The following is an 18,978-nucleotide window of genomic DNA, read 5'->3' as shown; positions in this document are numbered from 1 at the left end:
AGCTTTTTCCTGAAGTCTGTATATTATTGACACTTCAACTGTTTACAAAGAAACAATGCCTAAATGAGTGATTATTCCTTATTCCTACCCCCACCTCCTAAACCAAAAGGATTTGGATGTCTTGTCCAAAAGCAGTCTCAAACCTGGAAAGATTCTCCTCAAGGCATCAGTATTCACTCAGTATCATTGTATTAAGTGCTCTTTTTGAGACTCACTTGTCTAATACCTTCTTTTCCCAGGAAGAGGACATAGAAGGGGCAAGGAACACTCGCATCCTAAAGTATAGCATGAGCATCTGTGTACCATGGGTGCTATGCAGGAGTCTTACAGAAACATCACTGGTGCTCAGTTTGAGAGGGATCTCTGCAGGCCCCTCGTTAGCGCTGTTGTCCAGATCATGTGCAGAGGTTTGGAAGGCTGAGGAGGCACCCCAGCTGTTTGCTGACAGAAATTAGTGGTAGGATTGGACTTTGCTCCAGGGGAAAAAAGTGAGGTGATTGCCAGGCACAGCCTACCTGTGTGTAGCTCTGTGAAGGGAGATTCAAATAATCTAGCTGAAATCAAAGGGCACTTTTGCACCTCTCAGATAAATGATTTTGAGTGATGAACTGCTGTTCTATGCCAAAAGGCAAGTGCGGGTTCAATGCATGTTAGCATGCTAATGACTCAGAGAGAAGTGTTAATCTAAAGAAAACAATGTTGGGGGGAGTGGGGGAACACCTTGCATTTAGCTTTAATTATAACAATTGTAATTAAAAGCAAATGGTTAAGTCATTAAATATAGAATGTCTTTTTTTTTTTTTTTAATTCATAGTTTTATTAAAATCTTCCTATGGATTTTTACAGAGTTTGGCATGGCATTTGTCTTTTCTTTTGACAGTGTTCCTTTCCTTCCTGTTCCTATGATTCTGTCAGATAGTTCTCCTCACTGTGATCCACATCCCAAGAGCAGTAAGACCTACAGAAACTGCCCCGATGACTTAGTGGGTCTTTTTCTGCTCACTGTATCCTGATTAAGCTGCTGGCATACTATAAAGGAAATGTTGTTTGTAAAAAAATGTTTTAAATGCAGGCCCACTACATTTTAAGTCATTGATTTTCCCACTAATTCTAATCTATATGTCCTGACTGGTGTTGAACTTGGGTACAGGACTTCTGCTCTCTGAAATCCCCAATTACAGAGTGATTTTGGCTCCCAGGCTGTCCTGTACTTTCACCTGGAAAATCTTCATTTCCCACTTCTCTGACCTGTTAACTGATTTGCTTACCATGGTGATGTCTTTTACCTACAATATCTGAGGTACAGCTCTGTTATTCCAAAGCAATCGATAGCTATGTTGTAATTATCATTCCAATGGAGATGGCTGCAAGACTTGCCAACTTTTTTCTCTTACTGACACTGTAGAATTGACTGCTATGGACCAGTATCTTCTCATTTTATTGCTTTAGATGAATGAAGAGTGCTCAGTAAAACAGATGTAATTAGAAACCATTGTGGATGAGCCAGGAGAGTGAAGACATGGGGTTTGTTTCCTAACATTTTGGGTGAAGCAGGGTCATCACCTGGCTAAAGAGATGCAAAACATGCATCTTCTCCCCACACCTCAGAAATTTTCTCTTTAAAAATAATAGCCACTCCATTTTCCTGTGAATGATTATCATCTTTGCTATTCAAGGGTGAAACTGAAACATTTTCAAGTAACACCAATAATAAACAATACTATAACAACTATTAGGAAAAAAACAAGCAGGGTGTGTTGTAGGAAGTGCTTCTCATTTTTAAACCTTATCTCTTTCAGACTGAGCTATAAGTAACACAGAGGAAAAAAACGCTTTCACACATCTTAAAAGGAAGTTTTCTCTTAAGAGAGACTTATGATAAACATTATACATGGCAGGCAGAGATTTTGCTAGCACAGGGAATATGGATCTATCAGCCTGATCATCTGCAGATAATTACTTTCCAAAATCTAGAGCACCGTGCACATTCATAAACACAGCAGTGAAAAAGCCATTCCTGGCTTTTGTCCAAGGCCATTAAATGGGCAAAGCCAGTGCAGGTCGACTGACTAAGTAGGAAAAGACTGGATCTATGACAGAGTACAGCTGATATCTCCATGCTCCTCGTTTGCCAGCATGAAAAAGCATTTTGGGGCTTGGCACTGTGGGATCTACTATTGCTAGATCAGATATCTGGGGACTAAAAGGCATGGGAGAGGATCCTTATTCCCCTGGTAGCCTGCATGCAGCCCCACAACCAGATATACTCTGCTGGTGATATGTATCATGCTGCCTATCTTTTGTTGAGGAAAATGCATGAGTACACAAAATTAAGGCCCTTCTTTTGTAGGACTTTTGAACATTAAAGTGCTATGATCCTTTTGGAGTTTAAACTGGCCAAAAAGAAGATGTCAAAAATTACTACAAAGAACTGGAGAGCCACTGGTATGCTGGGATTTTGTTTTGATCTTTCACCAGTCTAACAACGTTGTAAGAGTCTGTGACTTTTTGGGAAAAAAAAAAAAAATGAAATGAAATGAAATGAAATGAAATGAAATGAAATGAAGGCTTTCCTTGGTTGCAGTGATGTGTTTTCCTTGCATTTCTGCTTTTGTTTTGTGCATGTTTTTTGTTTTTAAAAGTTACTTACGTAAGAATTAAATACCTTGGGTCACAAGTTTGTACTAGACATTGTTACTGCTGCAGTTGGTATGTTCATTCTGCTTCCTAATATTGCAGGAAAATATGTGATGCAGGTCTATGACTGGACCAGAGTCAGAAGTACAAGGTTTCATTAAACATAGTTTGATTTTCTGGCTATAGGAGACGTTGTCTTTTGGCGGGTATGGGGAATGACCTTCTGGCTTGTGTTTTGCACCCATCTGAAAAATCAATGGGAAGTATTGCAAATATGGAACAGCTCTCTATACAAGTACACAGGCACAGGCTCAGAGCCTGGAGCTCCTCGGTGTTTTGCTTTGCAGCGTTTGTGACTGCATTCTGCTCTCCGGTTCAGGGAACTCCGTGCCTGGCCAGACAACAGCAATAAATGCCAGCAGGGAATTTGGCACCACAGTAGCTAGGAAGGCCGATTTTGAGCTTAGTGCTGTCGCTAGCAGCACTTGGCCCAGCCCTGGGTGTGGGTCACCCCACTATATAGAATCATAGCATCATTTGAGTTGGAAAGCCATCTAGTTCAACTCCCCTTCCATGGGCAGGGACACCTACAGCCAGCTCAGATCGCTCAAAGCCCCCTCCAGCCTGACCATCAGTGTCTCCAGGGCATCCACCACATCTCTGGCCAACCCGTTCTAGTTCCTCACCACCTATATCACATATATATCTGTATTTTTTTTTCCCCATATATCCAGTCTAAACCTCCCCTCTGTTAGTTTGAAACCCCAAGACGGGTGCTAGAATGCTGGAGGCAGGCAGTCCCCGAGCAGGGCGGCACCGGGCGGCTTCTGGAAACCACTGGTGTCCCCGGACCGTTCCTTTCTGTATTTTTTGTTATGTGGCGGAAAAACCCCAACGAGGGGACGCCGCCCGTCCCGAGGGGCCAAGAGGCCCACGGCCGCCTCCCGGGGGCCACCGCTCACCTGAGGCGCCGGCAGCCCCGCCTCTCCCGGCCCTGTCTTTAAGGCCCTCCTCCTCCTCCTCCTCCTCCTCCTCTTCCTCGCCCTCCCTCCCTCCATCCATTCCCGCTCTCCGCCGCTCTCCGCCGCCGGGCTCTGCCTCGCCCGCCTTCCCCCACCCCGCTCCCCCCGCCGCCAGCCATGGCCGACATGAAGACGGGCATCTTCGCCAAAAACGTCCAGAAACGCCTCAACCGCGCCCAGGAGAAGGTGCGGGGCGGGGAGGGAGGGGGGTGCCGGGGGAGAGGCAGCCTGACCGAGGGGCGGGCGGAGCGGAGCGGATCGGAGCGGGCTCCGGTGTTCCCCTGCAACGGGCGGCCGGAACCGCCGTTACATAACCGGCCCGGTTCCCACCGCGCCGCAGCGGCGCTCGGAGCCCGGGCACCGAACCGGATCCGGGTAGCGGCTGCCCGGTTCTGTCCGGCCCGCACCACCTCCGCGTCCATCGGGGCTCCCCGCGGGTACAGGCCGGGCGGGCGCAGGGCTGCAGCCCTCCTCCGCTGGTACGCGCGAGGTTCGCCTCCTCTCTCCGCCGCAGACACGCCGCCTAAGAGGATTGCCTTTCCTTTAATATCCGCGCCGGCTCATCTCGGGCTAAAGCCCCGCTCTCCCGGCCTGGCCGCCCCTCCGCGGGTTCGGTGGCACGCCGTGGGAAGCGGAGAGGGGCTGGGGCGGCCCGCAGCCTTCCGCAGCGATTGCTGGAGTTGTGGACATCTCTTCTGAATGTCCTGGCGTTGGCCGAAGTGTCGGGTAGCCAGACCGGGTTTATTGCTTAGGAAGCTCGGTGCCGGGTCTTCTTGCAGCGCTCTCTCTAGGAGCCGAGCAAGAAGCGAAGTCGGGAGGGTTTTCAAGTTTCTGAGGGAAGATCTCTGCTAATGAAAGGCAATAGCTGTGAGCGTTCTGCTTCAAAGCTGCTCTGTGCCTCAGAACAGGACCATGGACACAGGCATCAAACCAAGCAGGAAAGCATTGCATGTGACTGTGTGCAGCATCCACACCAGCAAGGTTGTTATGTTACCAAGCTGTTCTCAGCCTCAAAGCAGTCAGCGAGTGGCCTGCCAGCCCTTCCGGGGGCTGATGAAGCCTCGGTGCCCCTCTAGCCGGCGTTTTGTCTTGTTGTTGTTCTGTGTTGCTGTCACAGGGTTCTGCAGAATTAGAAGAGATTACTTTATGGCCAGTGTTTTTCATATCTTCCTGCCTAGAAATTGCTCGCTGCCTCTGTGCTGTGCGCTGAGCTCTGAGGTGCTCTAAGGGAATAAAAATCACAATTTATATCTTAAAAAGACTCATATGTAGTCATATCGTTATTTATTAATCTAATTGTTGAGACTGTTACAGTCAGGTGATGAACTTTCTATTTCCAATGTTCCTGCCTAGCTCACAAGGTCATAAAGTACTGGACTTTTCAATACCAAAGTTGTGATGCATTGCCTTTCTTGAAGGTATCAACTGTGTCTATTTTCAGATAAAACACAAATTCTTTAATTTTTTTATCAGATCTGGAGATTTTATTATGTAAGCTCAGCTGGGTCAGCAGTTGGAGCAGAGATCTGCAAATGCCATTTGTTTCCTGCAGGCTTTGTCAGTGTCATTTGCTGGTATTGTTGCTGTATCTGGTAAATCATAGGTGTAGGTCTTAAAATCATATGTATTGCTCCCAGGTGTGTCTGTTCAGCCACAGGAGATCTGTAGAAACATACAAAGCATACCTTGACTTGAATACCTGAAGTTCTGGTGTTGTGGCAAATTCAGCTTGTGTTCTGTCCCCTTCCATTACCCCCTCCCCCCTTTAAAAAAAAAAAATATATATATATATGTATATATGTGTTTGTGTATGAGTATGTAATTGTTTATATATATATATGTATGTATTTGTTTATATAGAGAGTAACTGGTTATTGAATAGATTTAATTTCAAGACTTAGAAGTCTAGGAATTAAAAGTCTGCTAAATTATGGTGTGAACAGGATGGCTCTGTGATGAGTACGTAATACCATGCTGGCTTAAAGAGATTTTAAACGCACTCTGAGTTGTTTTATCTTGTTACTTATATTGGATTTGAGCACCTGCAGTTTTCTTAATGTGTTCTTACAGTCAACTGGGTTTATTATGCATTTATAAATAGTTTCTATTATTTGTTATTGTGTGGCAGCTATATTAAAAATATGGAATGGCTACAATATGTGAGCCTTTATCTACAGAAACTGTTTTTGTAATGATGCACCCATTATCTTCATTTTTTTGTCATCTAGGAGTAATTTTAGTTGTGTGGTCTAGGTAGTGTACATATCTCTATACATGACTGCTTACTATTTATATGAAAAAAGCTAAATAACTGATGGAGAAACAAATCCTTTTGGACAAGTCTAGCTGTCTTGCATTAGAAGTGTTTAATCTGACAGTTCCACAGTTGTGTCATTTGAAGTTATTTTCCTAGTTACAAAAACAAGTACTATTCATCTGTGATACGGTAGACCTCTGGTATTTTTATATTAGACTTGGTAACATCAGTAATGTTCTTTTTCCCTTGTAGGGTTCCAGAAAATTTGTAGATTCCTTTACACTGTGGAAATGAGTGAGATAAATGTAGCAATGTCTTGGTATGTTGGTGACATTACAAAATAGCCTAAATTAAAAAAAGAATGAAATCATGAGCTTAGAGTGCTAACGAGAGGAAGAAGGTGATGTTCATACTGGGCTGAACTAGGCCAGTTCTCAAAAAGAGACAGGATTTGAAAAACCAGAAATAATTATTGGTCACTCCATTTTTTTTTTTTCGTGTCAACTGGAATGTGGTACTTTCATAGCATGTGTGCCACAGCAGCTTTATTTTTATGCAAGAATGCCCCACGTACTTTGGTAGTTCTACACTACACTGTTCTCCCCTGCATTTCTTCAGTGACTTTTCCCCCTCTATTTGGGAAGCATAGACGTGCTGAGCTTGCAGCATCTGCTGGCTGCTGCCAACAGTCAGCTGAAGGATCTGGTTTAGAGTTTTAAAAGCATCAGAACAATTCAGGAGCCTACATGCTAGTCATAAAAGTAAATGACACACTGATGTGTTTAAATGTCTGCTTACACTGAAAACTGAACAGATGTGTTTGTAACTGAAGCTGGCTCAGTCAATCCTGAGGACAAGTTGACTTGGATGAAAACACTGAGTTTGTGTCCCTGGATTCCTCTGAAAGCTTGAACTAAAACTGCCAACCCAATTTGAAACACTGGTTACCACTCATACCTCCCCATCATAACCTAACACCTTTAGCTGCACAGACTGAGAGTTGTCACAACACATCTGAATTCAGTAAGGCCCGCTCCTGGGAGCTGAAGTAGCTTTTGAAATTCCAACTGGTGTGCTATTAGATGTTCAGCTTTCTGTTAGCTGACTGTATGGTTACACCAAAAGTTAAAGTAGTAAATGCTTTTAGGGCTTTTGGAGGAGTATCTAGTGGTTGAAGTTACTGCAAAGGAGGAGTTGCCATAAACGGAAAGATAACTCCCAAGAAGGTAATTTGACAATTCTAGGCCCACCACCTGCTCTGCTGTAACTGAAACAATGGCTTGAAGAACTGAATGGGGATCTGCATTTGGAATGCATTCACGAAAGACATGTAATGTGTATTCCACCTGCCTGCAAGTGTGATGATGTAGCTCTAGAAACCTCAGGCTCTTGAAAGAAAATTACTGTCTAGTGGTTTAAAACTTTTGTCCCTCATATGCTATAAAATGTAGCACACTGAACCCATTAAAGTGTTATGACAGACTCCAACATCTGAGTTTTTATTGGCACATGCAAGGAAGAGGCACTTCCATTTGTGAAGAGCTGTTTGCTAAGCTATTTGGTTGTTGGCAAACAAAGCCAATCAGAAGTCACTAAATTCTTATGTGAATGCAGTGGTCTAAACTCTGCAGCCCTGATTTGTTTCTAGCTTCAGGGTGTAGTATAAAAAACTTGAACTTACCTTTTTTTCTCTGTCACAGAAATTGCAGAAAAGAGGGAGCACAAGTGGTCATCTGGCCCATTTTTCTAAGCAAAGCAAAATCAGCTGTACTTAAATTATTCCATAGCAATGCTTTTCTTGCCTGCTTTTGAAAATAGCTGATGTTGGAGATTTTGCACTTACCCTAAAGTGATCTGTGCCATTGTTTAGGTAACTCCAATCAGAAAGTTCTATTCTCACTTAATAAAAGTGTCACTGTTTGCAATTTAGGCCCCTTATTCTCCTCTTCCCTTGATATTGAGGGTGTGTTTTCTTTTTGCCTCAAAATTTACAAGTGATTTTCAGACACATACTGTCTGTATGCCCTTTGATCTGACTGAAGCTACTGCACGACCCTTCCAACCAGCCCAAAGAGTAGCTGCTTTTAAAATATTAGTTGCTTTTGATCCTTTTGGTTTCTAATATGAAGTGTAAAACATAGAAGTAGATTGCAGTAGTCTGGCTGCCAAATGTGTAAGAAATGGAAGAGGAAATGGCCAGAGCTCCTTCCTTTTATATTCCTTTGTGAAGATTTTCTTGTTACGTGAAGCAAGGAAATCAGTTTCCTCATTTCCAGTTTTCTCCCCATATGCAGTAACAGCCATGATGCTGTAAGTCACCATGTCTTCCCCTTTAGCTTCCATCAAATCATCAAAAACAGCATAAAAGTGCTGTTTCTTCAGTTTTATGGGAATCAATATTGCCACATTCACTGACCAAAGTATCATCAATACCAAGGTGACCTGTTCCTCTATTCTTGCTTGACAGTTTCATCTTCTCACTTTTATTTTTTGCCCATCTCCTTTTTCAGTTCTTGGGCACATGCCTGTGAGACTTAAACGGTGTGTACAGGAGGGATGTTGGGGTGTCAGCAACCTGGTTCCGAGTAGCTTTGGCATCTCCTTCTACTTAACTAATCTTGCAAAGAAACGAGGGAATGTTTTGCCATGTTTCCAAGCACCAAATAGGTTTGAAGCCTCCAATTCACCCATGCAGCTTCCTCCAGGAAGACAGCTGTGGCTCTCTGAACTCACTTGGAGATAGCAAGTGGATTCTTCCACCTGCCTAAAATATGCACAGTGGAGTTCATCCCTACCAAAACCTATGGCAGAAGTCACTGATTGCTATGCCAGTCTTTCTACTCGCTTCAGGAACTGAAGAGTAGTAGGGGAGAAGGGTAGCAGGTGGCTCTACTGCTTCAGGATGGAGAGTGTTTTCCTTGGGGAACTTTTTCCTGGTTTAGTTCATTGGGCTCAGCTGCAAGGTCAGCTGCGTGGAGTTTCCAGTCCTGAATGTTTCAAACACTGGGGTTCTGAAGAGGTTAGGGAAAATTCTCCAGCATCTGTGCTGTGTGGTGCTGAGCCTATGCTGTTCTTGAAGATGGGCTTACTTGATCCTGACCTGATGAATAGCTGGTTAGTCAATAGTTGCCAGACTCTTAAACCAATGGCTGACTTGGAAAAGCAGATGAGTAGTTTTGTAATGCTAATTGGAGTTTATCCACCTGAGTGTCGCGTAAAACATAGTCCTATGATAAAGATGCATGTGGCATATTTCTCAAGTTCCATTTGTGCAACAAGAAAGCTAATGTGGGAAGTAGCCTGTCCCTCTTCTTGGCTGCTCTACCTTTCTTGGTTTTCTCAGTAATATTCTTCTGTATCTGTAGCAGAGGAACATCTTTAAGGACTGGTGAGGACAAGCACTTTGAAAACATCTAAACAGCTCTGTACCAACTAAGAATGGTGGTAGGGCAATGGGAGAGTTCAGAGGCCTTTCTTTGGGCAGAGACAAGAGAGAAGTAAGGGGCTGGACCACTTTTCAAGTCTCTGACTTCCAGTGCCCTGCTATTTCTTCTCAGTTGTTTCTCCTGTTTTTGTTTTTCAACCCACCTTCAATTTTTTTTTCTGATTAAAAAAGCTCCTGGTTACTACTAGTCCTCTCAGATAGGTTCTCCTGTTTCATTCTCCTTGCCTCTGTAGCTGATTAATTCTTTTGATGCTTCCTTGAGTTCTCAGCTTGCAGTTACTTTCACCTCATTATTTATTTATTTATTTATTTTTTCACCTAGAAGACTTAAATCTGTCTTTATAGTGATACAGAGCCCAGTGATACAGTCCATAAGCTGCAATCAATTCTCTTTATCTATGATATAAAAGAGGAGAGGAAGGCTTGCCAAAGTCTTGAGTTGTCACTAAAACAAGCCATTTGAAAAATAATTTATAGTCTAAGTTAACAAACAGAAACCCTTATTTTTCCAGAAACATTTCAAAAAATGCCATCATTGTAACACACACACACACACACACACACACATATCTACACACAGAGGCTGAGAAGAGTTGCAATCCTATTTTTCCAGCTTTCAAATTGAGAAACACTACAAAAATAGCTTGATGTCACTGTGGGCTTTGTTTTTGCTTTTTAACAAAATTCTATTTGAAGAAGTAAAAATTGCCTAAGGAGCACAGAATCTGACTTTCTTTCCTAGGGCATGACCATCAGCAAACATTAGCTTTTACAGAAGTAGAAGGGTTTGGTGGTGTGTGGCAGGGGTAGATGGCGGTGTGCGGTGCTAGAGAAGCACAGTTGTATCAGAAGTGATCCACCTGCGTAAGGATTAGTATGCATAAGCACAAAGTACAACCAGATAAAAAGCTTCATTCAGATACGTTTAACTGAATAAAGATGCTGCATTTTATGTGAAAAATAATCAGTACTTGAGATCTGAGAGATGATGGTTTTTTCACATCAAATGCATATGTTAAGTTGAGATTCAGAGAGTTAATATTTTGTTTCCATGTAAGGGAGTAAATAAAAATGTGGCACACTTATTGCACTTGTAGAGCTCTGTGTGGGTGCCATTATCAGATAAATACCCTTCCAGATAGTTTTATGTGGATGAAACAGTTTTACCTTTTCACGCTGGTCTACACGCTATGGATGATTTTTTAAATACATGAGGCGTATGCTGAGAGCATGAAATCATTTTGTCAAAATAAAATGATCAGTAATTTTAGGTACGGGACAAATATTAGGCCTGTTTTTACATGTGAAAAGGTTAATGAGGCTAATTGAAGACAAAATTAACCGATTGTTTCACATTGCTCAAATCTCTACTAAGCGCAGTGGTATCACAAGAACAACAGAAATACTAGGATCAAAGGCTGAACAAAGGAAAAAAAAAATTAATGTATACTCGGGCCTGAAGAGAGGAAAGGAGCAGGGCTCAGTTCAGAAGCAGGTTGGTGTAGTGCTGGCTTAGAGCAGTGGTCTCCAAAGCTGACCTTGATCAGGAGAGAAGCACACAGAGAGAAAAGCACATGATGCAAGACAAAAGGAACTCTAGAGCAGGCACAGCAAGATGCTGCAACCACAGCACTGTCACTGTGGGACCACATTTAGGAAGCATTAAAGGAGCAGATGCATTATGTGAGAAATGGCAAGAGAGAAACAACCACAAAAGAACGAGGTCGGTTTTCAGGTGAGATGTCTGGATGAGATCTAAAAAATGAATCTGGCGTTTTGTGACAGGAATTCAAAATCTGGAATTTGGATAACAGTGTATAACAGTGCAAGGAAGTTCCTTTGAATTTAAAAAATACTACACTCTTTCCTCTCTGTTCTGTGAAAATCTTTTGGATTAATTAGTAAAGAAGTGAACGTATTCCTTATGATGTGACAGTCTTGCAGACTGCTAAAATGTGTCTTGTTGATAGCTCATCTCTATGCGTTGCCCTACTTAATTCTCAGCAAAAATGTGGGCAGAATTCATCCTATCAGAACAGTTGCTTTTCTTTCATGTTTGTTCACCTTCCATCTTCCTTTTTCTTTTCCCATCCTCCTTTCCTTGCTTTTAATTTGCCTTCTGTTCTGCATTAGAGGTGGGTCAGATGGAACCTGGCTATTAATTTAGGGTCTGACGGGCAGAGCAATGCCCTCCCATTGATAGGAAGCTGAGAATACTGCATAGGCAGTACATTTATCTAGTAGTTAAAGATACCAGTGCATAAAAACCAAATGTATAAGCTGAAGCATTCTGCAGTGGGCTACATTCACAAGCATTATTTTTGTAGGAATTTCACCCAAATGATTGGCTTAGAGTGTAGCCCAGCAGTGCTGTTACTCCCAATGCCGTGAAGTCAAGGTGCTGTGTGTACCCTTGCACTTTTGAACTTCTGCTCTCTGCACCTATTTATATTAAAAACAAACACAAAAAAAAAACAGAAAAACTTGCTATGATATCTGCATCTCAAGGATCTGAAAAGCATGTTTCAGAGAAGGCAGGCCTTGCCGATGTTTTGCAGAGCTGAAGAGGGTTTTATTCTTAGCGCCACCCTGGTGTTATGTTTGCTTCTAGCACCAACCCAAGATTATATTTGTTTGAAGCAGAGTGCCAGCATCTTTTGTGCTACGTTACATTTTAGGGTAAAAATAAATGGTAATTCACAAATTGGTCAAAAACCTAGGCTGATTTGACAGCCAAACTGAAAAACAAACTGGGAGGGCATGAAAACAACTGTGAGCTGACAAACTCCTGCCATTTGTGTGTTGTCTTACCTAGTCACATCTCCAGGAGTCAGAAGAGCAATGTGGCAGGACAGAGGGGGGGGAACCTGAGAAATATCTGGAGTCAAGAGCACATGTTTACTGACTGCTGAAAGAGTGGCAAACTTGAGTATGGAGTATTTTTATCGATGTTTCAGCTTGAATTGTGATATTTAGATCTGGCTTCTACTGAGAGGGCCGCTCTGAAGAATAATTTAAGAAATTGTACCCCATGGAAAAGTATATTTTAAAGGAGTCCCTATGCAGTATCTAGGCTGCCAAGTTGCTGTTCAGAAGGATCTATTTTCGTGAGCAGTAAATTTTGGGGGGTCTTCCCCCTACTACAATCCAATTTCAAGTTTGACTCAAAGCTTTTGTGTCAGTATCTGTTTGTTAATGTCCACCGGTGCATCCTGCCAAAGGCTGACATATGCTGTTTAATAATGTTGTTGGATTGCTCTTTATTGTGTGTTATCAGAAGTGTTTGTAGGATTGAAGCTGTAATACAAACCTTGCACACACTTGCTCCCTCCACTTGCTGAAAGGATTTAGTTTGTTTTGTTTTTTTTTTTTTTACACTTTATATAGAAAGATTCTTTACTTGCATGAAAACAGTCACCAGTCAAGCAAGACAATTATTATAGATTAATGGGTCTTGGGATATTTGCACAATATTTAATGGATCTGGAAAAAAGGCATTAAAAAATGAATCTCGCGTGCAGATCACCTAATTTCCCCCTTTTCTCTCTCTGCAATTCAGGGTATTTTCAGCTCCATTTCTGGCAAGCTATTATCATTATGTATTGACCAAAAAAAAAAAAAAAAAACACACCTCTGGGGGGCTGTGATGAATTTCTGCCTTTTTTTTTTTTTTAAATTAGTTTTTACAAATCTGAAGAAGTAAAATAAGTGGAAATAGCAGAAAAGTGAGGAAAGGCTTTCTGGAAAGTGTCACAAACTCCTTTGTGTTCTGCAGCGTAGAATATTAGTAAAACCAAGTATTTACTAAATACTAACAGGTTACAACTAAACCAGCTTTATCTGTAGCAGTAGTGAAAAAATGCTATCGAGTCAAAATTAGCTGCTGTACTACTGAGAAGTGAAGTCTGCTCTGCACTCTTCAGCTGCCTAGAAATGAGACTCCAGGCAGGAACTGAGAGTAACCATTTAGATTACTCCATGAAGACATAGTGTGCTGTCTGCATCTTCATCCAGTGTCAGCTCTAGTAAAATAAGAACTCTCCAAGCCCTTATTTGGTGAGGCACAATGCAAAATGTAAAGCCTTCCACCTGGGCAGGAGCATACCTCTGTGCATTGCAGAAAAGAAAGATTGCATTTGTGTTTACAGTGGCCCAAGAAAAAATGGAGTCTGCGTCCTAAATATAGTTTGTCTGGTACTTACAGTATTAGCAAAATAAATAGGGAGAACACATTGTTTTTTGTTCTTTTTTTTTTTTTTTTTTAATCCCTATCCTAATGCTTTTACACACAAAAGAGAAGAATTTAACAGACTAGACTGCACGTCAGCAGAGTTGTTGAACAGGTCTAAAATAGAGACGTGTAAAAGACATTCACTTGACAGCGACACGCTCAGACTAAACATCAGAACACAACATGCAGTTGTGGGAACTGAATGTTGTTTCTGCATCAGAACAAAATAAGAATTTCGTTAATTTCATGGCCTCTCTGCCATTTGGGTCCTTTATTAGAACGAACAGTTCTTTTCAGGGGCCTTTCTACTTTATTGGGGTTCTCTGGTAAGTTTTCATTGGCAATCCCCTAGATAAATCTTCCCCAACAACACATACTTGGTATATAAGTAAGTAATGTATGTGCATATGTATCCGTAGAGATTAGGTAGATGGAGTAAATTATAAACACAAAGACTGAAGCTCCTGTCTGTCCAGCCATCTTAAAAAAAAAAAAAAAAAAAAAAAAAAAAAAAACTTCTGGGCCTTCAGTTAAAGGCAAGCTAGATGTAATAAATATCTTTAACTACTAACTACTAGCTTTTGGTGCTGGATAGACAGGACCTGAGTAATAGAGAATTAAAGGAGAAGAAGTTAAATAATTAAAAACATATATGTATATATATATATGTGTGTGTGTGTGTGTGTGTTATTATGTATATGTATGTGTATATGTATATGTGTGTGTGTATGTGTGTATGTATATATATATATATATAAGCTAGTAACAACTTATGTATAGCCAGCACTGAGAATATGTCACGCACATTGCAAAAGTGTCCTGCGCAAATTAAGAGGATAATTTGTTACATGCCTCAGGGAATGCCTGAAGCAGGTATTGAGGAAGATTGGGCACCTCCCCTCCGTTCTCTTTGTTTAACAAGGACTCTGAACAAAACCACCATATCAATATGAACAAGAAGAGTGTTGAGACATCTTGGAGACAACAGGGCTGACACCAGATAGCAGACAAATTAACGAGTAATTAACAAATGTAAACCTTCTGATAAGACTGTGAACCTGGAATACCCAGCCAGCGGGGGAATGGGGAAGGAGGGGGAGAAAACAGGGTATAAAGACTGTCGTGTTGTGTCCATAGTTACACTCCTGCTTGCAGGACGCCTGCCATTGCAATCGAGAATAAAATCTGCTTTTATCAGAGATACCGTCCTGACAAAATTATTTGGACATTTCCAACACAGTGAATGAGAATTATCAGTGGGAAACCTTGCATTGACTTAATTGAACATATAGATGTAATGGAATGCTGGTAAAAATGGAAATTTGATAGACAACCAGTGTTTGTTCAAAATAAAAGAAGTGCTAACTGAGTTCCTTTGCTTTACTACATTTGCTGTAGGAATCTGTCTGTCCAAAATGGAGTACATGTAGATTTTCTTTGTAGATGTTTTTTCACAATGAAATGCAAATGTTAGGAAAACATCGTGTCTTCTCTGCAATATCCTTTTCTGTGTTACTTAGGAAGTAAGATTAAAAAAAAAAAAAAAAGTCTTTCACACATGCAGTCTGAAGAGAATTTTGTCATAACTTCATGTCAATAAGGCGAGAAAACACACCCGTGTTAATATAAATTGAACCCAAACAGATGGCTGCATTACTTTTATATAATCTATGATTCCATGAAAATTAAATAGCTCAATCTTAAAGCACTGGCATTTTAGTAAACAATGAAGTAGCTGGGTCCAATGCCCATGAGATAATGCTGGTACAAGACTAAAGTGATGCTATGGTTGATTAAGGTCAGCTCCTCTAGATGAGAATTTGACTTTCAGTGGGGCTACCTATTTAGAATTAAAGGGGAAATCAATAACTTCTTAATTTCTTTGAATATGCTGAAAAATAAGAAAGGAATAAGGGTTCAAATATGGAGAAAAATCAACACTCAGTTATGCAATGTTTTTTATAGAAGTATTACAAAAATGACAAATGTCTAGGATTTACAATTAATATATCAGCTAGAAGAGCGTAAGTGCGGTCAAATACAAAATCCAGTTGCTATTTGTGTCACGTAAACCTGACTTGTAGTAAAGAGCTGAATTTCAAAACAATGGGTTGTTTTCTAATTCAGGACACGTAAATGCATATTGTTGCTTGGTCCATAAAATCTGCAGTAGCTAATTTTACCAGAGACACATGAAAATGCCTCTACTCCCACCTGGGGTCTTACTGATCCTTTAGTCTTTGACAAGCATAGGAATAACAGAATTCTTCCTTTCTCACTGCCTGCATCAGAAAAGGCAGTGATTTATATGTATTGGATAAAGGAGAGGAAGGGTCCTTCCCCAGCACAAGCATCTATGTGATTCATACACATACCAAGAGTTACTATACTCTATTAGCAATCTCACTGACATGCGGCGGACTGCCATACAGCAGAAAGAAATGTACGCGAATCAGTGTCAGCCAGCTTCCCACCTGGGTTATGTTTACTCCCATTGTCTTTTTTATTTATTTCTTTTAAATGTTTTGAGCTGTTTTAATACAAAACCTGATCTTGAGTTGAGTTGTGTAGGAGTCCAGTCTGAATAAAAGAATTCAGATCAGAGCCACACGTTGAGAAACAGCGATTACATCCATCACAGTATTTAACCTTTTTTTCTCTTACAGATTGTGATGAACCTGTTATCAAATGACTCTTAAAACATGTCATATATAGGTTTTCCTGCTTGTGTTGATTTTATTGGCAGCAGAATATGGCTCTGCTGGTTAAATGTGATCCAGTTTAACATGCTAGCACAAGATTTAATGCTACACGGTCTCTGTACTGGCTCTGCATGGGACTGAATTTAGCCATATCTAGTTGCATGATTTTCTGCAAATGACAGCTGGTCGTATGTATGCATATATTCTGATGTAAGAGGAACTTCTACTTCAGTATCAGAAGCCATTTTTTCCCTGTTTTTTCCTTGTTTTGACCTGTGATCATAAAATTCCTAGATTCTGTGATTCTATAAAATTCCTGGCTGACCTAGCTGTTGTCTGCACAAGTTGACAGTTCTGTTTTGCTGATACTTCAAGTTTTGTGGCTAATAGTAACTATTTCAGGACACCTACAATGTCCAACAGAGAAAGTGCCTGACACTGACTCTGTGCTAAGATTTAGCAATGGAATATGCACGTTCACCTCAAGCCTTTTGCTTGCAACCTTTGCAACAAACACCTACACACAAATACAGAGGATTTAATAGAAGAGTCTGGGACAGTCTGTCACTGTTTTTAACCCTGCTAATATTTGTACCCATCAGTTGGAATGTACATGCAGTTTGATTGCTCCCTTTTCATTTTGTTTCACTTCATTTGAGGCCTGAAGGTGCAAAATGTTTAGTCTGAACCTAAGGAATTATTGACCTGAAGGATGTTTTTTCATCACCTCCTTTGCTTTTGCAGAGTAAATTCCAACATTTTGTTGTTCTGTTCAAAATAGTAAAAAAAGAAATAAGCCAACAGGGAAGGACAGTGACAGGCTGGATTCTTCGTATTTGGAAGAATAATAGGAATTTCTGTTTTCCCTTTCATCTTATTAAGGGCATAGCATGAATTCACTGAAAATGGGAGCAAATAATTATTCCCCTCATTGCCTTTGATTAGCATTTTTCACTTTAATTTTTAATCACATGCACAGCCCTCACAGTGCCCATCACTGCTTCTTTCTCTATTTCCGTCAGGACAGAGTGTAAGACTTCATGTAAGTTTGAATTTAGAAGTGTAGAATAATTTAGGTTGGAAGAGACCTGTGGGTGCCATCTAGTCCATCTCCAGCTCAAGACAGAGACATCCTCAAAGCTGGGTCAGGTTGCTCAGTGCTGTGTGCACTTGTGAGTAGAATCTCAAGAATGTCCTTGAAGGACAGAGATTGCCCGGAGCACTGCACCATCTCATGATGAACTTTCATTGTTCCTTTTCCTTTACACCACTGAGAAGCCTGTCTCAGCTTTTTCTATAATGACCAGTTAAATATTCAGAGACTGAAAACAGATTTCCTTCCTTTAGTCTTTTCCTGGTTGAACTGGTCCAGCTCTTTTCTTACGCTGAATGCTCCAGACTCCTGTGCATCCCAGTGGTCCCCCATAGTCATTGGAAACTCTTGTCATTCGTGGTTTTCATGATGACTGTGTGAGACTTACTGGAATGAGCTGATGAAATTAAACAAGTATTCATCCTCTTTTGCCACTCTAGTGTTTTGTCAGCCTGTACAGAGACAGGGAGTTGTGTTGAGTGTGGCAGGCGCAAGGTACTGCCTACCCTGAAGTGGAAACCAGCTCCAAAAATAAAATGTAGGCATTCACTGTACATGGATAAGTTAGACTCTGGATCACAGCCAACCTTTGGCTCATGTAGGTGAGTTCTCTGGAATCAATGGAAATTTATCTGGTGTAGCTGAGAGCATTTAAAAAAAAAAAAAAAAAATGTTGATTCATCTCCAAAATGCTTTTGCTTAATCAAGACCTGAAGTGCTCCTTCTTACTTTACTTTATGGCCTTGAAAAAGAATGGCGATGTCTCTGTGCAGAAGTTCAAGATTCAGGCCCAGATGGCCTATTAGTTAACCTATGAATGAAATCCCTGATGGAAGGGACCATAGGGAGTGGGTAAATGTAGAAGCCCTACTTCATAGATATTTAACTCCATACTATTTATGCAATAATCTTAGAGTTCCATTATGTTCCAGTAAACTTCATGTGTACAGCAGCATCCAAAATATCATAACTTCATCAGAATCATAACTGCAGTACCTAACAGCTTTGTGGTATCTGTGCTTTGCTGTTAACTTGTTCCTGTAACATTTCTGTGGAGTCCGATAACAATAAATATCATCATTCTGCACGTGATGCACCAGAGGTGGGATTGTTCTTATTTCTCATAGCAGAGAGGAAAGACTCTGACAGACAGACTCCTTTATGCGTTTGAGACTTTGAGATTCTTTGCATTTCATTTGGCATTTGCTGGGTGCATTTACTGTGTAGAAGTAGTCTCAGGTTAGTGTGTTTTGCATGTGTATGGTTGTTTCATAAGTGCAGTCAATGCAGGAGTATATACACCTTTCTGCCTTGAAACTGGAACTTGGTATGGCAGTCCTGGAAGGAATTGGAGTGTTCCTTCACATCTTCACATTACCTGTCGTGATGCCATATCTATGGTGTGGAAACATCTTGTGTTTGATATATATCAAAACAACTTATTTGAAGATAATAACCTATTGTACTCTGCAGTGGAAATACAGGGCTATATTCTCAGGTGCTGTGGTGCTGTATCAGCTCCCGTCAGCCTGCTGACTTCACTGACTTTAACACCAGATGAAAATCTGGCTGACATCTGGTGATTTTACCT

General features: G+C 41.1%; 1 protein-coding gene across 5 annotated transcripts in view; it reads left to right on the top strand.

Annotated features, from left to right (window-relative positions):
• Positions 1–3,696: 3,696 nt before the first annotated feature.
• LOC104911596 (amphiphysin) overlaps positions 3,697–18,978 on the top strand; it is a 104,417-nt gene continuing 89,135 nt past the window's right edge. For 2 of the 5 annotated variants that reach the window (XM_085226669.1, XM_085226668.1), the window contains exon 1: positions 3,702–3,845. In XM_085226669.1, the coding sequence (XP_085082795.1) occupies positions 3,777–3,845 (69 nt within the window). In that variant the 5' untranslated portion in view covers positions 3,702–3,776. Of the gene's footprint in view, positions 3,846–18,978 lie in introns of all 5 variants that reach the window. The other 3 variants (XM_085226667.1, XM_085226666.1, XM_085226670.1) reach the window with 3 other exon arrangements.

Source organism: Meleagris gallopavo, chromosome 6 (assembly GCF_905368555.1).
Source record: "Meleagris gallopavo chromosome 6, MGAL_WU_HG_1.1, whole genome shotgun sequence".
In the NCBI taxonomy this organism is placed as follows: domain Eukaryota; kingdom Metazoa; phylum Chordata; class Aves; order Galliformes; family Phasianidae; genus Meleagris; species Meleagris gallopavo.
The sequence above is the reverse complement of the archived record's forward strand: the minus strand, read 5'-3'. Positions and strand labels throughout refer to the sequence as shown.